At 42.7% G+C, this 27,570-nt stretch overlaps 1 protein-coding gene across 1 annotated transcript; it reads right to left on the reverse strand.

The window, feature by feature from the left end:
• Nucleotides 1-483: 483 nt before the first annotated feature.
• On the reverse strand, nt 484-16,251 carry LOC141289889 (adhesion G protein-coupled receptor B1-like). The gene is made up of 32 exons (XM_073822088.1): nt 15,872-16,251; nt 12,914-13,772; nt 11,996-12,145; nt 11,812-11,907; nt 11,570-11,734; nt 11,319-11,483; nt 11,013-11,177; nt 10,756-10,920; nt 10,567-10,668; nt 10,329-10,435; nt 10,052-10,246; nt 9,898-9,966; nt 9,276-9,384; nt 9,020-9,163; nt 8,855-8,930; nt 8,640-8,742; nt 8,454-8,497; nt 6,509-6,632; nt 5,378-5,481; nt 5,099-5,201; nt 4,858-5,008; nt 4,697-4,766; nt 4,539-4,605; nt 4,370-4,455; nt 4,112-4,283; nt 3,937-4,032; nt 3,811-3,847; nt 2,908-3,542; nt 2,755-2,790; nt 2,559-2,663; nt 2,413-2,463; nt 484-2,317 (listed from the first exon to the last, which is right to left on the reverse strand). Exons 2-32 carry the CDS (start codon nt 13,623-13,625, stop codon nt 2,120-2,122), a joined length of 4,602 nt encoding a protein of 1,533 aa, XP_073678189.1. The 5' UTR covers nt 13,626-13,772; nt 15,872-16,251; the 3' UTR covers nt 484-2,119.
• Nucleotides 16,252-27,570: the final 11,319 nt, after the last annotated feature.

A 27,570-nucleotide genomic window follows, 5' to 3' on the forward strand; every position in this document is an offset into this window, starting at 1 on the left:
TCTCTCTTCGTCTGTAATGAGCTGAATACGCCTGCTGCGTCTGAACAGATTAATTTCCTGAGCGAGCCTGATGCTAATGGCCAAATTACAGATAGGTTAGTCATTTGTTTTATCCAGTTGTTGTGTAAAGATTTGCTCATATATAGAGCAAGTGGAAATAGTCCTTTTGGGAAAAATACTTACTCTCAAAAATAAAAACAAGGCATCTTCCTACTGCATAATTTCCCTAAACTGCTATCATTAAAATCTGTAACATATGATGTTTGTTTTGTCAGTTTCATGTTTAGAGTCAGTCACTGGTAGTTTGATGTTTGAAAGGCCCAACACGTCTGACTCAACCAATCACATGAGTTTTGGGGCGGGACTGAGATGTTTGACTAGCCATGGAAAGGGGGAAGAAACCCAACAGTCATTATTTAGCAGTTTTGCAGCTACTTGGTGCTGTTGCTTCTTCAGTCTGGAAAATGAAGAACAAACACTCTGTAATTTTAATTTATTTTATTTTATTAGAAATGAGACACCTTCACCTATTGTTCTTAAAACTGTACAATCACATAAGGAAGTGAAATACACAGAGACTCTGGTGCTGGAGATTCAGACAGACATCGGGAACCTCACGCGAACACGGAGACGCGAGGAAGGATATCGGCACGCACACAGAGACAAACAGGTTTATAAAAGAAGAGACGTACAGACAGGGTTCAGTGTCTCAGCAATATGGAGGAATCAAGTAAAAAACGACTAGGGCTTTTTCCTGAAGCACAGTCAGATATATCTCTAGGCTATTACTCTGTTTATATATCATATTTTTCTTTCCTGAAAGTTCTTTTAGCAGCAAGACACAACGTCTTGTTTTGTCCTTCTCATTTAATAGCTAATATAGTCCGTGAACAGTGTTGTCATAAAGGATTCTATTTGCTCTATAAAGAAGATATAAAACTCTGAAAATGGTTAACAAAAACCTGCCAAGATTCTAATATCAGTCCTGCTTGGGCATCAAGCATCTGTCTTCATATTGCACTGATGCCAGTCTATTGTTTGGCATGTCTACTGCTCTGGGAATCTCTCTCGCCGGCACGGCGAAAGTTCACAGGTGGGCAGGAGCCCAAAACGTGTGCTGGGGCTTCATTCACAAGGCCGTAGAAATAGAGCCGCTGGTGGGAATGGAGGGAACACAGTGGTCTGATCCAATGGAGCGGAGGAGGAAACAACAGCTCATCCTCAAAGAGTCCAAGGCTACACAGTCACTGTTGCTCCAACTACATTACCCAGAATGCTGAGAGAATGTCAGCTGCTCATGCTGGGATATGTCATCCTGCTGCTGTTTTGGGATGGACGAACGGTTTCATACAGTACTCAAAAATAAACCTCGATGAACACTGATATGAAGACAAGAGGAGAAACATGATGTTCATCATCGAAATCATAGATCATAAGAACAAAGAAATAACATTCATAATAATAACTCATTACAATAATAACAGAGGAATCATGGAAAGTAAATGCTCAGCTCTTTATAGTCTTTTTCAAGTTTTCGGTACAATTATTTCCCCAAAGTTCGATGGAAGCGTCCAGAAATGCTTCACGCAAAGCGCTAAAAACAAAGACCACAGCGACGGCAGTACACGTGTGTCCGTTTGGCACAGCTAACAACCCTTGGAGGCTCATGGGAGACGTCGGCCTCTTGACCGAAGAGAACGCTCTGGAAGAGGCCACGAAGGGCCAAACTCGAGCAGCCAAGACAGCAGTCGACCCTCCTGCGGGAAGATTCGCCCATTCCAAAATGGAACTGCGGAAAAATGAAACGGCACAGGCGGGCGTCCACACCACCTCCTGGACCAGATGGAAGCGTGTTGGGAAAAGCTCTCGATGAACCAACCGGAATCTCTCCTCGCACAGAGTTCGGTAAACCCTACTCCCTGACTGAGGTCAGTGTCATCTTGAGCTGAGAGCTACTTCTGAAGCCGGAGAGACACATATTCAAATGACAGACGGGTACAGCGCTCCCCTCTCGGGTTCCTCTCTACCTCTCTGCCCTTTACATGCTCATCCCTTCATTTCAGCTCTTTTTCCCAAATCAAATCTAGACCGAGGTGTTCAGGGTTAAACGTCATGCCCATCACACCTCCGTCTGCAGGTCGATGATATCTTGGCCCACCAGAGGGATGGTTGCTCCGGCCTTCTCCCATTCCACGCCCTGGAGATCCAGAGGAGACGCCTGCAGTGGCTCCATGTCCTTCCTGACCCAGGCAGGAGGAGACGCCTGTGACCTGCTCATACTCTCCCAGGACCGATCCATTGCTCCCTGCTGCTTATCCTGGAAAGAGACATTGGGAACAACGTTAGAGACTCTGCGGCTGGCAGGAATGAGCAAATGTCCTTCACAGGCAGTCAAGAGATTGAGACACTTACGCTGTGGTTTGTCTTGTCACTTCCAGCAGAGGAAACGCTCCATCTTACAGACTGCAGAGAGAAGACAGTGTTACTCTAAATCCTAAAAGTTTGTGTACGCAAACATGAGGAAGTTCCACATATGACCGTCTAGTTTAGTGGCTTACCTTGCTGTCGGATGCTGGTGACTCCCTGTCCTTCTCGGCATGATGCACCTTCCTGTTGAGGTCCTGGAACATGTTCTGATGGCGTTTTCGCGTGTGCATGATTTTCTACACGGCAGAGAAAGGAATGGTTAAAACCGTACTTTCGCAGATTCACATTTGTATAACTCTAGTGGAAAACTCTGAAGTGAGTAATTACCTCAAAATCCAGTTCTGCGTAACGAGATTTCTGCCTCTGTGAGAAATAAACAGAAAGAGCGACAACAAACTTTAGTTTCACGTACATCGCATAATTCATCAGATGCATTGTCCAACAATGGCATCAATTGCAAAATCAAATGTCATCTCTTACCCCCTCGCTGACCTCCAGAGAACTCATGGACAAAGTAGAGATGGTTTCGCTCTTGGACATCATGGAGTTCATGGAATCGAACGTGTCGCCCAGACTGCTGGTCACGTGGCTCTCGCTGGATATGTTGTGGATGTTCTGAATGGGCGAGTCGCGCTCCGAGTATGATACGCTGACGCGGTCGGCGGGGAGAGTCTTGACGGCGTATGCGGCTTGTGGTTCTGCATAGGTTCCACTCAGATGCATGAGACGGGCTTGCGGGAGCTCGGTGCTGATGTTGTACTTGCTGGAGCTGCTGGAGTCGTCTTTGGGTTTGGCGCGGAGGGTGGAGGTGGTGTTGGGCAGGAGAACGTAACCGCTTCCATCCGGGCAGACACTCTCAGCCTGAGCGCGGGCCAGATCGGCATCCAGTTGCTTGAAGAGCTCACTGTCGCACACGTACACAGGTTTGCCGCAAGATGGGTCAACTCCGCGACCTTTCTCTCTCCGCAGGGTGAGCGTGTGGCTGGAGTACTCAGGGACAGTGGGGATGTGGCTCTTTCCGCTGGGGTTGGATGGAAGGGTGTGGAAGTTCGGTCCGAGGGGCAGGGGCATCTGTGGAGGGGGCATCTTCTCCTCAGAGGAGCTCTTCATTCCACCTGAAGGGAGGCAGAGAGGCAGGTGAGCTTGTGAGCACAAAGCAACCCTCATTAATTACCAAACCAAAAGAACACCTCAAGTTTCATGCTTTTTGGCAGGGGTGTCCAATTCTGCTTCTCGAGGGCCCTTGTCCTGTAAAGATTCTAGCAATCCCCAAAACCTCGATTAGCTGTTTTAGTTGTGTTTATTCAGTCCTGGAGCCAAATTCTCTAGGAACAGGTTTGGACACCCATGCTCTATGATAATGAGAATTGTTTATATCCTCACCAGGTCGGTTTGCGTCAGCATCCTTCTCAAAGTCAGACTGTACACAAGAAAGAAAGACGAGTAATTAGATTTATAAATGCCATCATTAGCATGTAAATTCATTAGAATACTCGTTTGTACACTCACCACAAGCTGCGTGTGGCCATTCTGCAGGGAGCTGCCGGAATCACCGTTCCCATCATCTTTGCGGTCAACAACACGGCATTTCACAGCCTCCTGGACCTGAAACACCAACATTTATGAGCGCCGGCACACTCAAACATGTTAAATGCACACATGCTTTGATTGTGAGCATACTGACCTCTCTGCGCAGGATGCAGTGCACCATGACAATGATGAATCCCTCCAGAGAATCGAAAACGGCAAAGAGGATCTGGAATAGTGCGGAGCGGCGGTCCGTGATGGCCAAGACAGCAGACATCCACGTCAGTGCGAGAAGAGGGAGAACCACACAAGAGCTCCACAGCGAAGCCCTGCAGAACAGCACATTTAATACATGCTCCAGACTCTTCAATGTGACTAAATGTGTGTTTATTTGGATGTGTATAGTATTTCTTACCCAGCCCTTTCTTTTAGCTTAACATCTGTGATGCCGTCCTTGGACACAAGCTTGTTGAAAACTAGAATTCCAATCACCATGTTGACCTGAAAATACACAGAAAGACGTCACTGAAGGTTCAACACTGCACATGCTGTCAATCATGCAGCGCCCAAGAGCGGCTCCTCACCAGAACGACAGCAGCCGCAGGACCCACAAACGAGTACAAGAGACCACCTTCAAGAGACAACCAACAGCTGGAGAGAAGCAGAAACACCAGTGTTAAACTCACCAAGACGTAAACAGAAAGAGAAAGACAAGCAATGAACGAAATAGGTAAATACTCACTAGTTCATGGTGCCATAGCCTTTGGCTTTGGTGAAGCCGACAGAAATAGCGACGACTAAGGCAGGCAGACCTGAGAGACAATCCAGAGAGTTAAACACCCCATCACACAAGACATGAGACTTGAGACACTCTCCAGAAACAACAGCAGAACACACACTCACCCCATCCCAGACACAAGAAGCGTTTGCGGATGATGCGGTTACGCAGGCGGCCCGTAACGGCCATGTAGGATTGCCACGCCTCCGTCAGGACCCAACAGAAAGAGGACAGGAAGAAGAAATGCAGGAGCGCCGCCACCAAAGTACACATGACCTGTGTGAGAGACAACAAGAAAAAGAGGTGAGTCGCTTGCAATCAGAGCTGAAGTGAACTGTGTTTGGTCAACGTCGTGCTCGGGCTCACCTTGTTGCGTGCTTGAGTCTGACTGATCAGAATGAGGGCGTTGGAACAGATGATTGACAGACAGAAGTTGATCAGGATCACTGAGCGCTCAGAACGAATGTACCTGAGAAGAACAGAAAAAAAAACAATCAATGAAATCCAATCAATCCATCCCACACAGGAGTTTAAAATTGGAGTCTAGGGGTCTTTAATTCTGAGATTAATGGCTTTTTAGTTTATAATATTCTGTTTCTCTTCATATAATGGTACACAAATCAAATGTTATGGTAAGTTTCTTACTTCCACACTGAGACGTAGATGATGATGAGGAGGAGGAGGGTGAGGGACGACACCCCGCATCCCACAATCATCGTAACCGAGGGCAACAGAGACTTATCCATGTTCTGTGAAGAAACACAGTAACATCAGTGTCAATGCGCGCACACACACACACACACACACACACACACACACACACACACACACACACACACACACACACACACACACACACATATATAGCTCCCTCTGGACTGAATGACTGGCAGAAACAGGGCAGATGATGTGAAGGAGACGTGAAGGTGAGCGAGGCGCTCCACATTCCCTCACTGCTGCTCCACATTAGCACATTTAAACGAAGGCAGGTGTGTGTGTGTCCTGCAGGTGGACAACTTTCACCTCTGAAATTATTAGTGTTACACACTTCACACTCCTGCGGAGACACACACACACCACAGTGTGTGTTATATTATGAGCTGCTTTCCACCTTCATTTGCCCTTGCAGAATGAAACACATTGTAATATTTCCTCACTAAAGACACACACTGAAGGAATGTAACAGGTCTTTCAAACCGCTTGCACTGCGCGACGCGACGCGTCCAAACAGCGCGCTCCCGTCATGCTGCGTATGTGATTATAAACGGAAGCGTTCTGTTTGGACACGTCGCTTCGCGTTGCGTTGCAGTGCAGGGCTGTTTTTTTCCCCTCTCGTTCTGATAACCGAATTACAGCGCGAGGCTGCGGATGCGGTTACCATGGCAACTGGTTCTGCACCAAAAAGATCAAAAACAACGATGCCGATCACACAAACGCATTAAGGCACCGAACAAATACATAAATGAAAACAACCGAATCCATCACTGATTATCAGATTCCTGAAGGGAATTTGACGTCCCGATGAGAATTGATCGATCGCGTCACCGCATCATCTCTATTAGCTGTCAATCAAACCATCGTTGGATAAGGTTTAAACTTACAAGAAAGACGATCACATCCGATTACACGATGATTGATGATAAACGAGGTTGTGATAAACGCTGTTCGGTTAATGGCAGCATCGCTTCGTTTTTACTGGCACACACAAAGCGATCGGACACACAGAGAGACACACGACGACACACACAGACGGTCCGGTGATAATCGGACACTTACCAGATCGGGGTTCGGTCGCGCGATGAGGGCGAAGGTGGACAGTCCGTCACACACGCATGTGGTGCTGGAGTCGCGCGACACCGATCTGCAGCCGCGCGCGGACCAGGAGCCGAGCAGAGACGCGCTGCGCGCACACACACACAAGCGTTAGATACACTGTGAAATAAACCCCGCACACACACACACTGACACACACTCTCTCTCAGCAGCAGAGCAGCTCATACAGAATCACACACACTCCAGACCACAGTACAGTAATGCTCTCAGATGGATCTTCAACATTACCGCATTCGTATGCTACTGCAGGTATTTCTACCGTGGAATCTTTTCCAAATGGTTTTGGTGATTTTTATTATGCTTAGAACATAAAAATAAAGGTTCTTTATTGGCGTCAATGGTTCCATGGAGAACCTTTAACATAAATGGAACCACTAAAGGTTCTTCGGATTGTTAAAATGTGACCCTGGACCACAAAACCAGCCATAAGGGTCCATTTTTGAAATTGAGATTTATGATCTGAAAGCTGGATGAATAAGCTTTCCACAATATGTGAAAATTGAAATTGAAAATTTGAAATCTGAGGGTGCAAAAAAACTAAATATCGAGCAAATTGCCTTTAAAGTTGTCCAAATGAAGTTCTTAGCAATGCATATTACTAATCAAAAATTAGGTTTTGATATATTTACATCAGGAAATTTACAAAATATCTTCATAGAACATGATCTTTACTAAATATGCTAGTGATTTTTGGCATAAAAGCAAAATCACAAAAATGTTCTCCACACTGAGAAAAACACTATTTCTTTTAAGAACGTTTTCTATGGCATCACTGTGAAAAAACCTTTTGGAACAGACAGCACTGATGTTGCTCAAATTCAGCATTATTATAACTTATTCTATGTTGTTATTATGCTACATTGATCATTTTCCTTATTTCACTGGCGTCTTGTTTATTTGATTTCCTTTTTGTCACTGTTTATACAGTTGTGTTTGTATTGTGTGTATTTGGCAAAACTGTAAATATAGTCCTGATGATTTTGTATTTCAAAAGATCTTCACACACACTATTAAATGCTCTAATAGCACAGAAACACAACTGTTTAAATATGTGAATCCCATCTCTGTATGTGTGTGTGTGTGTGTGTGTGTGTGTGTGTGTGTGTTTGGCACAGGTCTGATGGCAGGTGGTTGAGCTCATGTCCTGTGAGAGACACAGACTCCTCGATCGCACAATCACACCAGTGTCACGGGAGGAAAAAATCGCACGGAAAAAAAGAGAAACGGATAGCTGTGGCTCTGGATGCTGATTGGTTAACACTATGTGACCAAAAATATATTCTAGGAAAATCTGCTAGAAGTCTCAGAATGTTTAAAACATCGTTTTTTTTTAAATGTTTGAAAAAGTGTTTAAATATTAACATAAAAATGTTCTAAAAATGTTACTGGAAGACCTTTAAGGGAACCTTGCCAAAACATTTTAGAAATGTTCTCTGTAAATACATGACATTAATAGAGTATATATGCTAACAGATGGATGGGGTTCAAAGATTCAAATGCTTTGATAAAGTTTCAGGTTTAAAAATGAGAATGAGGATCCATCTGTGTGCTCAGAAGTGTGTTTGTGTGCATGTGAGTAAGTGTGTGTGAGTGTTTGTGTGGGCAGTGGGATGGTGAAAAGAACCATTGAAGCTTTTGAATGTGCTGTGAATATTCATGAGGTCATAAGTGATGTGTGTAAGTGGGCGGCGGCTCATTTGAATATGATTAGCGGTTGTCAGGGAGGTGTGGGCATGACACACTGTACCGAGGGCAGAAGAGAGTGTGTGACCTTTAGAGCTGCAACAACACACACACACACACACACACACACACACACACACACACACACACACACACACACACACACACACACACACACACACAGAATCACAAGCGTTCCACCCACCTCTCGCTCTCATCCCAGGCGATGCAGGTCTCATTAACAGTGCCCTGCAGAGAGACAGAGAGAGCAGGGATGTGAGAGGTCTGGTAAGGGGGAGTTTGATCTGTGTCATATGTCACTTCCTTCATAGTCTTTAATTGCAAACACACACATGTACAGAACAGAACGAGTGAAGAAGCAGCGACTCACATTGTGCAGGTGTGGGAAGTCGATCTCGACAGGTGCCGACAAAAAGCCAGGGTTGGGCTTCACCGTTACAGTGACAACCTTTGAGTTGAGCAGCGTGCTGTTGCTGAGGGAGAACAAGATGATCGATTGATCAGAATCACTCAAGAGCGTTTTCAAAAAAAAAAAAAAAAATGCAAGCAGATGTTCTAAAAACAGAAGATTTTAAACTCATTTACCTTTGAAAGGACAGAATGGGACCCAGATTTCTGTAAAGAACGATGCCGGTGACAAACCCTGTGCTCTGCTCGGCATCTACACACATTTAGAGATGCATTAGTCTCATTACACCAAACATGTGTTTCAATGTGTGTGTGTGTATGTGTGAAAGTGTGTGTGTGTACCTGGCACGTCTAGACTGAGAGCGTTGCGGGACACTGTGACTTTCTCTTCTGAATTGCGGACCCAATCGATCATCCCACGCCAGCCCTTCAGGGGGAAGGTTACATCAGAGGTCATGGTTCGTGGACGCTTCTGGATGCTGAGTTCTGAAGGGACGATCAGAAAGCAACAGTCAAACACATGTACTGGAGTGAGCATGAGCTACACTCATACATCCACCTGTTGACATCTCGTACTTGTGAGCCGTTTCGCACTCACCCAGATTGTCAGTGACCTCGTAGATGTCCTGGAAATCTCTCATCTGGCGTCCGATCATGTCGATGAAGTTCTCAATCAGACTGAAGAATTCCTTAATGTTTGCGCCCATCTGCAGAAAATCAAAACAGCACTGTTATTGCTAAAACTACTTTAAAATCATTTACTTTCATTAAAATTAGTAAATATAAATATTAAATGAAAAATGTAAGTTTAAGTTAAAGTACTGTAGTTAGTAAAACTAACTAATAATTAGTAGTAGTGAAACTAAAATTAAATATAAATGAAATAAAAATGACCAAAACAATCTATAATTAAAATAATTTAAAAACTAGTATGTAAATAGTACAAAAATAACAAGTTCTAAACACACACACACAGAGAGAATCTGCCAGAGTTGTTCCTCTGAATGGTCTGATGACTGATTCATTAGTGTGTGCTAGAGCTGTTGTGCGTCTCTGACGTGTGTGTGTAGGCGCGTGAGGTGTTGGCGTTGTCTGCTGTCGCAGATTGCCATGTGGGTGCGCTAGATTTCTCTGCTTCTTTATTTCTCTTTTCATCCTCTTTTGGTATGAAGACACAATGTGCATGTGTGATGACACATGCTTCGCATGCACACACTCACCAGTTGAGCTTCGTCCCATTTCTCCTTGTGTGTCTCCTGCAGTAAGTTACTGATGGTGTGAGCGTAATTCTGTGGGTCAAACAAATCAAGGTTATTAGATCAGCACTTCTAAAACACTTTTCCCTTTGCTGTTACATGCTTTGGTTTTGCATACCTCCACATCTGCGTTGCTCAGGCTCATCTTTGACCCTCTGAAGATCTCTGTGCTGTTCCTCAGGACCTCCATCACAGCCAGCAGGTCTCCACTGTACTTCATATTGTCAGTCGACACCATCCTCACTTTAGACAGCACCTCGGACACGCCATCCACCAGCTGACCGCTCTGAGACTGAGTCACGTGATCACGCATCTGGAAAGAGAAGAAAGCTTGAAGCCGGTCCTAAAGCCTTTATGCCAACGTGAAGCACTAGTATGTAGTTGATGGTGCTTACCAGGGTTTGAATGTCTTGGAATTCCTTGGAAATGCATTTGATGTGAGTGGGGTTCTCCCAGAAGGCCAGACCAACGGCGTCCAGAGTGCATCTGCGGAGGATCAGGCCTGTAGGAGTCGGGGAGAGCGGGGTTAATGCAATCCAGAAAGAAAGACTGTCTCTCATTAAAATCAGGCCGTGACCCACATATTCGACACAGAAACTAGAGCGCTGGACGAGAGAGATCTCAGATCAGTACCTGTGGCATCGGAAGGGCAAGTCACAGCAGCCGTGTCACCCGCAGGCGTTTTCTTCCAAACCACACTGCCATAGTTCTCCTCTCCGCAGATCTCATGAGGTTCTGTGAAACACAGAATTATAAGCACTTCAAAAAACTGCCTTAAAATTTATGTATAAATTAAGTAAAACATCTGGTTTGAGCTCTCACCTGGGCACCGCTTCTCATTGCAGTTTCGCAGTTCTGATTTCTCTCCGTTGCAGGGCTCTCCACCAAAGAACGGTCCTTCACACACTCTCTGTCTGAGCTGATGGCCTCCACCGCAGGACTTGCTGCAACTGCCCCATGAGCTCCACAACAGCCATCTTCCGTCCACTAGAGGGCGACAAAACACTTGAGTATCTTTCATGAAAACACACACTCACTAGATGCATGCATTAGCAAACATTTGGAGAGGAATACTGCACCTGGGCAGTCTCTGAGGAAGCAGTTGGTGGTTTCTTGCCATTCTCCTCTGCACTCTGAGCCTCCGTACGAGGGGCCGTTACACTCACGAGTTCTCTGCATCGTTCCATTTGAGCAAGAGGCAGAGCAAGGAGTCCAGGCGGACCAGTCGTTCCAGTAGCCATCAACTAAAGAGAAGGGAAAGACAGAATAAATTTAAACAACTGAGAAGCTTCAAAAGCCATCTGTTGCGTTTGAAAGGGCTTGTGTTATTAAGGTAAACAGTGCCATCTGGTGTTGAGATCTGTAATAGCAATCAGTTTACTGACCTGGGCAGACAGCAATGTTGCAGAACTTGGTTTGTTTGACAGGTCCGCGGCAGGGTTGTCCACCGTGTTGAGGCTGTTTGCAGGTACGGACACGATCACGGTATCCACGGCCGCATGTGGACGAGCACAAACTCCAGGGAGCCCATTCGTCCCATGCTCCATTCACTGCAAACACATCATGGTTAATCAATGCCTCATTCCATGAGCCAGACAGAAGAATGTAGGCACTGTGTATGTGCGATCTGAAGTACCTGGGCAGGCGGCGGTGTTGTTGCAGGGTCGATTCTCTCTCAAAGGGCCGGTGCACTGGGTGCTGTAAGTGGACGTCATGCAGGAACGTGTGCGAGATTGCAAGCCTTCGCCACAACTCACGGAACACCCGCTCCATGAAGACCACGTGTCCTGCTGGACCTCTTCTGCAGAAAGAGTTTGATTTAGCAAAACACTTCTACTATTCCAGACTGCTTTGCAGTGTTTCAATAGAGACACATACCTTTCTGAGGAGCCTGGTTTGCCATGATGGTGCCATCAGAATCGCGCCTCTGGCCGATGATGGAACGCAGACCCTGACTCCTCTGTCGGACTTGACCTGCACAAATCAACACAAACTTTCATGTAAGATCTGACAGCATGCTCTGGCATTCACTGCGGTGAACATTTCTAGACGTGGAACTGACCGATGCAGGGCTGAGGGTTGCAGGCCCGTCCCTCCTCTACAACGCCCTCACAGACACCATTCTCAGGCTGGCACGCACGGCTGCGCACCTGGACTCCGCCACCACACTCGTTACTGCACTCGGACCAGCGGCCCCATCCGCTCCAGCCTTCTGCAAACACATCAAGCAGATATGCATCACATCACTTGTGTTAAGTGCACATGGTGGGTGAGTAATGCTGAAGTGGTGGAGGAGAGGACATTCACTGCGAATGAGTCATGATAACACTGCTGTCAGTGCTGACATCTGCTGGTAAACTATGGAATCTGCATGCAAACTTCAGGAGCATAATAGAGGCGTCAAAACAGCCTGTCAACTTATTGACGATCGATGCGGCATTGTTTTGTCGTAAATGTTGGTTTGATGTCAAAGAGGTGGCCTTCATAACAGCAGGGTGAAAAGTCTCTTAGACAAACAAACGCTTTGGAACCTTTTCTAAACAAAAGGGAGCTTTGAAGGCCAAATGCCAGGACACCACATGATACGGCCGTTTGAAAGGGTGAAATGCCTCTAATACCAGAGGCACTCTTTGGATGTGGTGCTTTTGGAGCCCGGCGGGTTGCTATGACAACCTCAAGCACAAGGCATTGATTGATTTAGCGGAGGCTTGGGGAGCGCGGCTATAGAGCAGCTGCTCCTGCAGAACCAAGTCGATTTTCTTTTAGGAGTGCATACAATTTTGCCTGTTCTTTACCAACCAAATGAGTTGCTACAGTTGCATTTCAAACACTGCCTTTAACTGAAAATTGATTGTTACAATAATGCGTTACTTACACACTATTGTGCTGTTTAAATACTGTGCAGTTGCTTTGACACAATCTGTATTGTAAAAGGCGCTATATAAATAAAGGTGACTTGACTTGACTTGACTTGACTTACTCATGATCTCGGCGTCGCGATTGCTGTCTCTAACGGTGGGCGTGCACTTCTCGGTGTAGACTCCGCCCCTGTAACAGCCACCTGTCTTCCTCTTGGGCGGTTCCCAGCACTGGCAGGGGGTCATCATGATGCCGCAGGGGTTTCCGTGGGTACTGGTGGCCAGGCAGTCTTCCAACCATTGACACAGCATCTCGCAGGCTGGCATACTCGGGTTCCTCTTCCCCACGACCAGAAACTCAGCGTTGAACTGGCTACCTTCGTCGTTTCCTTCAACTTCCTCCGCGGGCTCCGTACCGAGTTGTGGCATCACCTTCCGCACCTGCAGGAACTGTTTGCTGGACTCCAGGTAGGCCACCGCGGAGGAAGCGTCGCACAGTCGTACCACCTCGTCGAAGCTCTCCATGCCCAGGTATGTGCGAGAAGTCTCCAGGAACGAGTCGAACTGGAAGGTTCGGATCTGTCGTGGGGTGCAGGACTCTGTAGGCTTGGTGATCTTCATGTAGACGGTGTAGCGGCGAGGATCGGGGTTCTGCAGGGTCCAGGAGCACGGTGTTGACGACAGGGCGGTCTTAGAGGAGAATACACCGAAGAAACGGCTTTGCTCCAGGGTGGCACAGGTGGCGGATGCTGGGCCAGAGGGAGTGGAGATGCCTGGGGGGAACATCACACACATACAAGCGCACAGCGCCAAAGAGACGAACCGCCACTCCATGTTCTTGCTTCAGGAGCACGGGTGGACCCTTTGATAGGAGTTTAGGTGATTCAACTGGGCTTCTTTGATCTGGCAGGGGTTTGATCTTTGTACTACGACAAACGCGAATGGAGGGTTTGATTCTTCACTAGATTGAAGGGGACATATCTGTGGGAAAACAAGAAACAGAAGGGACTCAGAGTTAGCACTTGTCAATCATAGTAGAACAGCCATTGTAATTATGCTACTGGAACAGGTCTGCCATCTGAATCATATCTGTAGTTGAGAGCTGTACCCTCCATTAGCATTAGTGTGCATTCGACGAGCCCTGTCGCTAATGCGCACACTGCTATTACACTCAGACTATAATTACAGTGCCCTTCACAGGAATCTCTCTCTGCATCGCTCTCTCGTTCTCTCCTGCCCACGCTTTCACACGTGGCAGAGCCGATTGCGTCAAACTGACGTCCGAAGACTCAGCTCGCACCCACGAAAGTTCAGCGCTGGAAAGAGTCTTACAGCGAGGATATTTCTGCAGGAACACATGCCCCCTCCCTGACAGAATGCAGCAATTGCAGAACTTTCTCTGTGAGTGTCAAAGTCGGACTGTTGCCATAGTTACAGGTGCACGAGAAACGTGTGGAGCATCTTTGTGTGTCATAAGCTGGACCTCTCTCTTTCCGAGCACAGTCTCTCACTCTATTATAGAACTTGCCTCGTTTTCTGGCGCGTCACTCTCTTTCGCTCAAAGATGCTCATTCAGGAGCGAGATGAAAGAGAGAGAGCAGCTGTGAGAGGTCCTTCTCAGGGAACCGATGACCCCTCATCTTCACAACCACCCTCCTCTTTCTGAACTGATAATGTGAGACTGAAAAACTAAAGCTCAACAGTTGTATAAAATTAGATAAACTGTTGCTCTGTTTTGTTAGTTACATCACTAATGCAGCTCATGTGTCATTTTCTGCACTCCATTGAGTTTGAGAAAGCGGAAACTATCGGCTCTACAGAAAATGAGAGCACTTCAGCTCTGCCACTCAAACTCTTTCTATACCCCAAATAGCGGGCTGAAATTACACATTACATCTGTAGTTATGGAAACAGCTGATTTCCCAAAGAGCTGAAGTAGAGTCAGCAGGAAGTGTGTGAGAAAGAGACAGAGAGACAGAGAGAGAGAGACAGATGCAGATTGTTTATGTGAATTCGTGCAAGTGAAGCCGGTGCGCTCGTTAACCCTCAATGTCCTCTGGCCGGGCTGATCCGGGGATGAATGTTAGATTGTATCTGATCTGAACAAACACAGACACTTTGTATTTAATCCTGGGAAAGTCTGAGACACACACGGCTCTGCCAAACACACGCGGAGCCATCTGTGAGCTCAGATCTGTTGCTGAGACATCTCAGTGTGTGTCTAGTGCTGTCAGAACAATAACACACACACAACATTACTGTGTGCATCACCGAAAACACACTCTTTGGCAAACAACACTCATTAAAGACATGCACCTGCAGGAGGATTACTTTGCAAAAACATTTCATGAGTTTCTTTATCTACATGCTAATGAGTTAAACCATGCATTGCAACAAAATCAACAATCAAGCTGTTTGCAGTGAGATGCGATCAAATAAAAAATGCATTAATTTCTCCCTATGTGCAAACAAATTACTCTGTGAGCGCGCAGACCTGAGCCGCTCGCTCATGCACGCGCTGCAGACATTATCAGTCAAACTCTGAAACGAAGAGGGACATTATCAGTGCGCAACAACTTTTAAGTATAGACAACAAGCAAAGCGTATAAATAGTGACTTATTATAAAATGCGTTGCAGTTAGAACTTAGAAGTCAGCAAACTGAAAGCAACTACAATAAACTAAAAGTATGTAGAAATTCATAGAAAGGCATTTGAGAATATCATGCTTAAACAAAAATAAGCAGAAAATAATCTTCTGTTATAAAGATAAAACATTTGCAAGATTATTTTCACTAAAGCCAGACACATACAAACTCAAATCAAGACAAATAGCGCATCAGCTTATAAGCGAGTGTCGAAAGCGTTTCAGCACCGCGGACAGCGACACAACTTCATCGAGTGTCTACCGCGTTTCAGCACCGCGGACAGCGGCACAACTTCAGCACCATCCATCCATGCATGCATGCAGACTTCCATCCAGACTCGCACCGCACATCATCAGAAAGTTGAGCACCACTGACAAAAGTAAGTTTGCACAGCATCCGCGATCGGGTAAAAACAAACTGCATGCTTCAGTTACCTGTTACTGAGTTACTCTAGCGTGTCTAATAAGCGCGCTCCATCCGACAGTCTCAAAGTCTTCCGCGGGAATGCTGGGATGCGGGAACGGGTCAAAACGCGTCCAGACGTCCCGGTCTTGATGTCCAAGTTTCGGTGCACTTCACTTCCACAAGCGCAACGGCACAAAGCGACTCTGACCAAACTCCAGAGAGTTTACTACCAACCTCTTCTAACGTTGCTTCAGCTGCTTCTGTATTCCAGTAAAAGCAAGCAAACAAATAAACGAACGGCAAAGAACGAACGCGGAGCTCCGGAGGCTCTTCTTTCTCGGTCTGCTGCTTTTTCTCCTGTCGCGGTTGGTACTTGTACTCTCGGCTTCGGAGTCTTGCTGCTTGTGGTCTGAAGTGTTTCAGTCGGAGTGGCGTGTGGCCTCCTTGCGCTGCCTTATAAACCCCTCCACCCTGCGTGGATCGCGCGCACCGGTGAATGAGACAGCGCGCGGGGGAGAGTGTGTGTGAGTGTGTGTGTGAGTGTGTGTGCGCGCGCACGCGCGCGCCCTGGACACACTGAAAGACGAAGGAAAGCGCCGATGTGCGCACAGACCAACGCAGAACCGGAAAGAGAGGCTTCACCGCGCTTTCTCTCATTGACAGCGAGAGTTACATCATTACACCTGTTTGCCCACACTAATCAAGACGATCGATACACAACGATCAACAATCAATCAAACGTGTCTAAACTACAACAACATTACGACACTATATGGCTGTAAACATGATTATTGAAGCACATTTGACTTTTTTAGTCTTTCTACTTCAAAATTAATGCTTAATCCAATGTGTTATTTGCCGCGTCTTTAATTATTTGTGAATTTTACATTATAATCAAACTGAATAATAAAGCATTGATAACAAAATTAAGTAAATAGTACCACAATGTAATGGGCTTAATTCGATGTATTTATTGATCGGAGGTGTGTGTGTGTGTGTGTGTGTGTGTTGATAACTTTAAACCAGTGAACTTTGTTTGTGTGTTAATTTAAAACTCAATGAGCTACCTGCCGTTTCTTTGTAAAAACTTAGTGAAATCTACTAGCAATATCTGGGTTAAAATTATTTCTACTTCATTGTTTTGCTCAACAATGAAACTAAAGTTATTAAAAAATATTGTTTCTTAATGATTATGATATTATGTTTACATGGGGGGGTCTATCTGACTAATTTATTCAATGTTGTGTTTTTGTGGTGTATGTGTGTGTTGTTAGAGCTCCAGTGAACTTCATTTGGTTAAGTTTATTTGTTTTTCTCCTCGTCATGCGAACTTGCGCGCACACGCGCACTGTGGGCGTTCGCGCGCTTCCCGCCAGGAGAGCCTCGCGGGGGCGGGAGAGTCGGCGGTTTCTTCCCAGAGCCGCCAACATGACCGCAGCAAGTCATGCTGAAAACAGCTCGAAACTCGTGTGTTTTCTCAACGTCAAACGCAATATTTACCAAAACCCCGCAAAACTGCCATGTGTCCGAATAAGTGCCTCCGCTGAGGGCTGAATTCCCTCACAGTGGCTCATGAACTTCAGCTAAAGTCTGAGAATAAAGCAGAACTGGAGAGTGTGAGTGCATTACTCATCAGCGGAAGCAAAGGTAGGAAAACACTTATTCAGGCATGTATGATTCACTGATTCTCTCTCAGTCAAACACTGACAGGAAGATTGAGGCCTGTAACCTGCGCTCAGGAAAATACCTCCTCGAGATCCTGCGTCACATGTTCACATCCAGCTGTGTGTGAGAGAAAAGGCCAAATCTCACTGGCACTCAGGTATAAGAAGAGACCTGACCACGACTGATTCACGAGGGACTCGCTTCTGTAGTGGTGAACTCTGTACACTGGGGTTTGAATGCAAAGATGAAAATGAGGCCTTCATCACACACACCAGTCTGTCTGTCAGTGTAAGTGTGAGAGTCAGAGTGAGTTTGAGCAGGTGTCATTCCCCACTGCTGCCTCTAGAGGGCGTTTGAAACACCACTGAGAAGCTCCTCTGCACAGTTGCTGGTGAATCACACACAGGTTTGGTTGGTTGGCATCATACTCATAACTACACCATCTGCCTGATAACTGCATCTTTCTCTATTCATGGACATTCAGAAGCAGCAGTGCATGTGGAAAAATACTGTTTTTCACAAGACACACAAGCAGAGGCGTTGCTAGTGTGAGGGGAAAGGGGGACAGAGTGCATACGGCCCAGAGGTTTGGGCCCACGATCGTGACTACTTTAAAATTTCACATTTTCAACAGAAATCAATTGGAAAAACAAAACAAAACAAAAAGTTATATTAGGGTTAAATCTATAAAACCTTAAAATAAACTAAATTAATAATTAATTCGGAATTAAATATAAAAACTTTTTATTTCAGCTAGGTTCTCGTTTCTCAAGTACTAAATAACTATATAAATATGTACTATCTAGACATAATAAAAACAAAAAGCAAAAAAAAAATACTATAATTAAAAACATGATAATGATACTAAAATAACTAGTTATATTTTGATCAAATAAAGCCTCTTTTATTTTTAATTTCATAACAAATATGACCCTGGACCACAAAACCAGTCAGAGTCAGTTTTTGGAAAATGAGGTTTATACATAATCTGAAACTAAATGTGTTGAGATAAGACAATATTTGGGCGAGATACAACCATTTAAAAATCTAGAATCTGAGGGTGCAAAAAAAAAAAAAATTATATATATATATATATATATATATATATATATATATATATATATATATATATATAGAGAGAGAGAGAGAGAGAGAGAGAGAGAGAGAGGAAATCGCCTTTAAAGTTGTCCAAATGAAGTTCTTAACAATGCATATTGCTAATCAAAATTAGTTTTTTGATATATTTACAGTAGGAAATTTACAAAATATCTTCATGGAACACGATGTTTACTTAATATCCTAAAGATCTAAGGCATAAATGCAAAACTGATCATTTTAACCCATACAATGTATTATTGGCTATTGCTACAAATATACTCATGCTCCAGAGTCACAATTAAGCATCCCCCAAATTCGCACTACTGTAAATCTAAATATTACAACATTTAAAGTAAATGTGAAGTGTTTGTTGATCATTGGAGTATTTTTTTACTCTGAATTAAATTGATAATATTTTTATGTAAAAAAGTCATGATCATTTGGAGTTAAACTGCCATAAAACTAATGTTGCAATGCAAAAGCTGTTCGTCCTAAAAACAGAATTCATTTTCTTTGTGTGAAGTTTGTACTTTTAATATATATATATATATCATCCAGTTATCTAGAGATACAAAAGCTGTCGACTGACAAACCCATGAGTTTGTTGTTCAGACTGAACTGATTTAGGGCAGATTCGAGGGGGTCTTAAAATGGGTCAGCCAGCCTGACCGCGCCGGAAATTACCACAAACACACACAATACAGCAGCGCTTATCTGTCAGATGAGGAGTGAGAGGAGTTCACACACAAAAGAGCCAAGAATCTGTTTGAAAAGCTGGACGATGGTTTAGAAAGAGAAGAAGCTGGAATCAGGCTGCAGTGTGTGAGCGTGGGATCAGGTTTGGTAATGGTGACTCAGTGTGTGTGTGTGTGTGTGTGTGTGTGTGTTTGTGTGTGTGTGTGTGTGTGTGTGTGTGTGTGTGTGTGTGTGTGTGTATACACGTGTGTGTAGGAGAGCCCACTCACAGAAGGAAACTCCTGGACGAGTTGTGAGGGAGTCCCGCCCCGGCCGAGAACAAGAGCCCTACACAGGAAACTCACAGAGTCATCGTGATCAAACGCCCGCCAGACGAACAGGACGTTCTGACACTCACCTGTGAACATCTGAACATAGCAGGTGCAACTCGACAATCGCAATCCAACACCTGTACAATTAAGATATCAAACAGGACAATATTCAAATATGAAAGTAGAATTCAAATCAACTGATCTTCAAGAAAATAGAAAAATCAAAATGAGCTTTAAAAGTTGGTTTTTGAAAATTTGAAAAGCCGTATTTGAATTCAGTAAATTCTAATTTAGTCATGGACAAATGAGTTGAGTTTCAAACTTAAAGTCTGAGCTGGTCCAGACTGGTTTATGCTGGTCTAGTGTACGGATGCTGCAGAGATCTGGTCAGGATTGCAAATGATCATTAACTGATCTAAAATACAATGATAACATATAAAATGAACTTATTTTATTTCAGCTACTTGCTGAGGAAACACTTCTCATTTAGTTTAGTTTTTAAGTACTGAAGTAGCTAAAACTAAAAAGTTAAACTTAATAAAAGCTATGTAGACATAAAAAAAACATAAATAATATAAAAACTCACACACACTCCAGCAGTTAACACAGATAAAGGCAGCACATATTTCACCTAAAAATAAGAACAACAACAAACAGCAAATGTATTTTGTTGTTTCAGCTATTTTTTCATTTTTGTAACTTTTATTTTTAAGTTTCTTTTTTGTCCATATAAAAACTAGTATTGAGTAGCACAGGTATATTTGTAGCAATAGCCAACAATACATTGTATGGGTCAAAATCTTTCTTTTATGCCAAAAATCATTAGGATATTAAGTAAAAATCATGTTCCATGAAGATATTTTGTACATTTCCTACCATAAATAAATCAAAATTTAATTTTTGATTAGTAATATGCATTGCTAAGAACTTCATTTGGACAACTTTAAAGGCGATTTTCTCAACATTCAGATTTTTTTTGCACCCTCTGATTTTTTCTCAGACAAATATTGTCCTGTCCTAACAAACCATACATCAATTCAAAGCTTGTCTATTAATAATGATGTGTAAATGTCAAGTAAAAAAAAAAATGACCCTCATGACTGGTTTTGTGGTCCAGGGTCACATATAGTTCTTAGTTTTAGTTACTTTAGTACTTACTAAAAGAACATGAGAAAGTTGCAACTAGTTGACATATGTAATAATGATACCAAAATAACACTGATCTGCAACAGACTGACAGATGTTACATCTGCATCTCCTTTAATTGGTTCAAACACATTCGCAGAAGTTCCTACAACAGAAGACCTTCATGAATCAAACATCTTCCAGCCATATTTCCTGTACAAACATAAACATGAGTGTTTCAACCTCTGTCTATTAATACGCTGATATTAATAAGCGAACATAACGTATGATTAACGTGCGTAAGACGTGCAGCGTCAGGACAGTAATAAACAGGTTATATTCTGGTCTTCACACACTCAATGGACAGTAATAGCTTCTTCAAGCATCCTTCATCTGTGAATAAACCTGTCTGTCTGTGTGTCTGTCCGTGTGTGTCTGTGCGTCATTCACATCAACACAGCCATCTCATCTGCCACAGACATGCAGGGCTTTTTTTTGAGATCTTAAGAGGATTTATGTCATTTCGACTCTAAAGAAAGATCCCTGTCACAAGGACGCTTCAACACACTCACAAACAGCACAAAACACACACGAACTAAACCAGATGAAGGCAGAGCTCTGGAGATCTTCTGCTTCATATCTCAGCATATCTGAGGAACATCAAAAGAGCTTCAGATGTGTGGATCAGTGTGAGAGATTCAGCTGATGGAAAATCTGCAGAAAACAGCCTACTAACCTACTGAACCAATACAAACAAACTTGACAAACACAGCCCATTTATTTGCAAATAACACATGGAAGAGGGCGTGTCCTCACACAGAAGGGGTGTGGTCTCATACATGAAATAGGGCGTGTCCTCATGGGTCTGAGGATGATTGACAGGTGGGAACGAGCAGAGACACGCCCTCATCACACACCCGCTCCAGACTAGCCAAGCTTCACGAGTACTAAACTAAAGTTTGGATGATTCCTCAGATCATGTGTGGTGTTAAAAAGAGTTTTGCTGCTACTTTAGTAAATGACGCAGCATTTCCAGCAACTGGAGCAGAAAACAGCTGAAAAAAATCCCACAGACGCACAACGACTGAGCTCACACTCGTAAAACATCAACAGAGAAACCCTGGAAAGGCTGTCAGAGTTTGAGTTTGTGCGTGACGGAGTTTGTAGCACTAGATATTTTCGGAAATGCACAAATCTTCTCAAAATCATCTCACTCCTGAGGGAATAATTTGTGATGCGAAAACACGTGTATATTAATAGATGTCATCCTGAACACAGAGATCACAGAGACTCATGGACATACAAACAGATACAGACAGACAGGCAGACGCTGCTTCCGGTGTGTAATTCAGTAAATAAAATGAAAGAACTGAATGTGAGGTTCATTAGAGTCGTAATTAACCAGCGGACTCATTTTATCTGAACAAACGGATCTATTAGAAAGCGAGAACATTGATGGACAACATGACACACACACACACACACACACACACACACACACACACACACACACACACACACACACACACTCTTGCACACAAGCTTATATGTGCGCGCACACACACACACACACACACACACACACACACACACACACACACACACGTTTGTTTTTGTGAATTGTGGGGACATTCCATAGACGTAAAGGTTTTTATACTGTACAAACGATATTTGCTATCACCCTACACCTTCCCTACACCTAAACCTAGCCCTCACAGGAGACTGTGCATATCTTTACATTCTCAAAAAAACGTATTCTGTATGATTTATAAGCCTTTTGAAAAGTGGGGACATGGGCAATGTCCTCATAAGTAGGGCTGGGTATCGAGTTCGATACTTTTTAAGCACCGACCGAATTGTCTCGATACTATCGAGTATCGAAAAAATCATTTTCGTTCGGTACCAAATTTCGATACCCAAGGATATAATCTTGTCAACGTCAGTGAGCTAGAAAACGTGCGGTATCTTTAACATGCCTGGATCAAATGCTGGTGATTAGCTGCGGCAAGGCTGCCTTGAAAATCAATAGTTTACGGCGGTTACGCCCACTCGCCCAGAGCTTGTCAAATGTGAGGCTGTAATGTACACTATACTTTAAAGCATAGCATAAATTTAACGCAAAAGATGTATAAGCGATCAAAGTATTGCTACATTATGCCAATATTGACGGCAACAGCGTGCGATGCAATATTTGTAAAAAGCTTATGCGTCCAAGACTGGCAACACGTCAAATATGAGAAAACACCAGACACATTCTGTCGGATACAATTCTGGCGCCTCAGTCTCAATATAGTCTCAGTATAGGTACAACGTGACATACATTCACATCAAACGATAACTCAGCGGCAGAGCTGCACTCACACAGGGGTGTAATTTTCACTGGGGACACGCTTTTCAAAATCCCGTTTGTGTCCTCCTACTTTCAAAAGGTTTTGTTAAAGTAATCTCTTGTATTGTAGAATGCACGCTCATCACCGCCGAGTTTCGCGGGATCGTTGAAACGAAACCAAAAGTAAGACGCGCACACGCATTTAAAGCAATGTTAATACCCCACGTTTAGAGAACGACTCCCCAATGCGCGCAAATTAGGCTACATAAAATATTGAAGCTGTTATTAGTATGTGGGCTAATAAATTGTGTAGTTGTCTATTAATAGCTCTGTATCATGCTTGAAGATTCGATCTCTGTTTGCACTTTGAATTTTGAAAGAGTATAGCCTATTTTGATTATAGCTGTATTTATTGTATACACGACTAAGAAAGAACTGTCGTTTATTTTTTGTTATTTATAATATATATTTTTTTCATTTATTTAGATTTTAATCTAAATGCAGTGGTTTTGCCTTTAATTTAAATGGCTGTACCTATAATAGAGAAAATAAACATATTGTTCATGTACTCATATTATCATTCATTCTTGTCCCTTGCTTAAGGTTTAAACTAAATATATTAAAAAGGCTTTCAGAATCAGCCCATTTGCTTGTAAAACATCGGCAATCAAAATCGACCATGAAGAATCAATATCGGTGCTACATGCTAATTTTTCTGAAGAACTGTTGAGTGATTTCAGGTGATCTTAAAAGGTTAGTTTACACAAAAAAAGAAAATTCTGTCATTAATAACTCACCCTAATGTTGTTCCAAACCCATAAGACCTTTGTTTATCTTCAGAACACAAATGAAGATCATTTGGATTTAATCAAAGAGCTTTCTGATCCTCCTATATTTACTGGATATGCATTTTCAATGCCCAGAAAGGAACCAAAAACATAGTCAAAATAAGTAAATGTGATATAAGTGGTTCAATCATAATTATATGAAGCTGCGAGAATACTTCTGTGTGCAAAGTAAACAAAAATAACTTTATTCAAAGATTTATCTATGGGAGGATCAGAAAGCTCTTGGATTAAATCCAAAATATCTTAATTTGTAGATAATTTATGACAGAATTTAAATTTTGGGGTGAACTAAACCTTTAAGCAGCAGTGAGCCTCACAAATACTTAAATCTGATTGAGTTAAAACTGTTTGAACTTTATAAAAAAAACATTCACTGTTATATTGTCTTAACTACACTTTGTTCATTTTGTGCTTTTGTTCCTTTGTTTATTGGTCTTAGAGATAAGCCTGATGTGAAAGTGTCACAAACATCCTGAAAAAGTAATCTTGCTAAAATACATTTCTTAAAATAAAAGTATCGAAAAAAGTATCGTTCGGAACCGGTATCGAATTCAGGGTATCGGTATCGGTATCGGCATCGAACATTTTGGAACGATACCCAGCCCTACTCATAAGTCACCCTTTCCTTGTAATACCTATGTCATACCCATGTTATTACACACATTTGTGTCCTGATATGTCACAAAAACAAGGTACACACACACACACACACACACACACACACACACACACACACAGATTTCTAGAAGCTGCTGCAGATGTGACACACAGACGCTGTTGGTTGTGTTTCTGCAGTTATGTTGTTGTGTTTAGGTTCATCAGCAGATGATGTTTGTCTCAGAATCACAATGCCATCAGTGTCTCTCTCTAGGAAGCTAATCATGCATGCACAAACACACATTTTGTCCCTGTTACATAGGTGTACCTGAACCACAAATACACATGCATGCACACACACAATCAAACACACACACACACACACACACACACACACACACACACACACACACACACACACACACACACATATACACAGAAGAGTCATCGAGATTCAAGGATTCACCTCAGACAAACAGAAGAAAGAAACATAAAGAGAAAAATAGAGAGCGAGAGACAGAGAGAGGGAGACGGGTTGCGTGCGTTAGCTGCACTTCCTGTTAATCCAAATATGGGCTGCAGGAAGTGAGGTGAGGAAGAATGAGTCAGCGCTGCCTCCTCCCGCTCGTGTGTGTGTGTGTGTCAGTGCTGTGGAATAAAGACGCAACAGAATGAGAAACAAAAACACAAAACAAGAGAAGCTGCGAGAACAGGAGAGCAGCGAGAGAAACGAGAATCAGCTGAACATCACCACCAGAACCAAACTGAAGCACAAATACGTTCACAGCACACTCTTTAGATGCATTCAATATACACACATACTGATAACACACTGACACTTGTTAACTAACCAGTCCCAGTTTATAATAAATGGCCTTAACTACTATGTACTTACATCAAAAAAATGAGTACAATGTACTTATTGTGTTCAGACTGTATTGCAAAATACTCTTACTGCTATTGGGTATTAGGTTTGGTGTTATGGGTAGGTTTAAGGGTGGGTTAAGGTGTAAAGGATGGGTCAACAATGTAATTATAAATGTGTAATTACATGAAGGTATTTTCTAAAACATAATTACAATGTAAAGCCATGTATGTGCATAATAAGTGCATTGCATCAAATGATTTATTTAAAAGTAAGTAGTTAAAGCCACCTAATATAAAGTGGGACCAACCAACCATTAAAACACTCCTAAAGCAGTTATTAATCTCAGTTAAAGGGGCTATATGTAACTTTCTGAAATTTAAACTCGCGACTGACACCTGTGGCCAAAAAAGGAACTGCTCTTCCTTTCTGCTCACTCTCGCAGCGCGCGCTCGTACGTACACACTTCACAAGTCATCCGCTGCAAAGAAGTCAACATTATGTTTACAGAGGTAAGAACAGTCAAATACATATATTGTTTGAGAAACTAAGTTTGTTTGCAATATATACGACTAGCGATATGAACGCGCTTGACGTCACATCCGCAGACAGTGCGCGAAAAATCCGACCCGACAGAAAATAGGAAAAATAGGATACAGGCTTATAGGTGCACCCACTGTGAGCTGACAAGGTGTCAGGATGCTCATCAGGAGATGTTTGAGTCATTAATGGTCAAATAAAAAGGCTATTATTACATTTATTTTGGGGAAAAAGTTACATATAGCCCCTTTAATGTTAATTTCAATATTTAATAATACTTTATTGAAACCCAAATTTGTATCTGTTAATAATATTTAATTGACCTGAGTTAACATGAAACTGGGGTTGAAATGGGGTTTGAAGTTATCAATACAATTAAGAATGTTAGAGTACTATTTTGGTTTTTCGACTTTAAAATTGCACATTTAATTCAGTAAATTCCTTGCCATTTCTTTGTTAGTAACTGTGAAATTTACTAGCAATTTATAAATGAAAATTGCATTGTGTATTTTTTAATAACTATCATTAATAATTATTCATAAATACTGTAACAAATGTCCTGCTCATTGTTAGTTAATGCTAGTTCATGCATTAACTAATGAGATCTTATTAAGTGTTATTCTGCAAAAAGACATTTTTTAAATATCTAAACATTCTTCAATTAAGATTCACTTATCTAAAAAGCAAAACGACTGAAGACATGAAAAGATTCTGAAAACCAATGTATTAAAATTCAGCAAATTTGTGTTTTAAACAAGACAAGGTCAGAAGAACAAACTTATTTCAATGGGAAAAAGAGAATAAATATGTGACCCTAGACCACAAAATCAGTCTTAAGTAGCAACAGCCAACATTACATTGTATGGGTCAAAATTATCAATTTTTCTTTAATGCCAAAAATGATTAGGATATTAAGTAAAGATAATGTTTTATGAATATATTTTGTAAATTTCCTACTGTAAATACATCAAAACATAATTTTTGATTAGTAATATGCATTGCTAAGAACTTAATTTGGACAACCCTAAAGGTGATTTTCTCAAAATGTTATATTTTTTGCACTCTCAGATTCCAGATTTTCAAATAGTATCTTGGCCAAATATTTTTCTATCCTAACAAATCTCAATTTCAAAACATTGACCCTTATGACTGGGTTTGTGGTCAAGGTGCACATATCTAGATTTAGGGCTGTTTAAATATTTGAACTGGAAAACAAGGCAAAAATATTGAGGAAGGAAGTGATTTTTTGAAATGTACCAACATATTTAACTAACCGCTGGTCAAGTACTTGTTTAGTGAAGCTGGTTGACTATTGTTGTTTAATTAGAAGCTACCTGAAACACACGCTGGTGACCAATTAATACAAGTCTTTATCAGGTTTATTGGACAACTAGATGAGGAAGCACGCTTTAGTAAGTGTATTTCTGATGTATTTCTCTGACCAGTAGGACTGACGTCAGCAGCTGCTCAAAACGCTTTTGCAACCGGTTTATCACAAAGGTCAAGCTGTGAAGATTTGATATCACAGCGTCACATCAGAATCGAGCAGCAAAAACCCAAACGCGTGAATCAGCGCTGAAGCAGAAGCAGCCCGCAGTCGCAAACAAACCGCCGCTGAATGAAGATCAGATAAGCTGAAAACACCAGCCGAGAG

This window comes from Garra rufa, chromosome 17 (genome assembly GCF_049309525.1).
Source record: "Garra rufa chromosome 17, GarRuf1.0, whole genome shotgun sequence".
In the NCBI taxonomy this organism is placed as follows: Eukaryota; Metazoa; Chordata; class Actinopteri; order Cypriniformes; family Cyprinidae; genus Garra; species Garra rufa.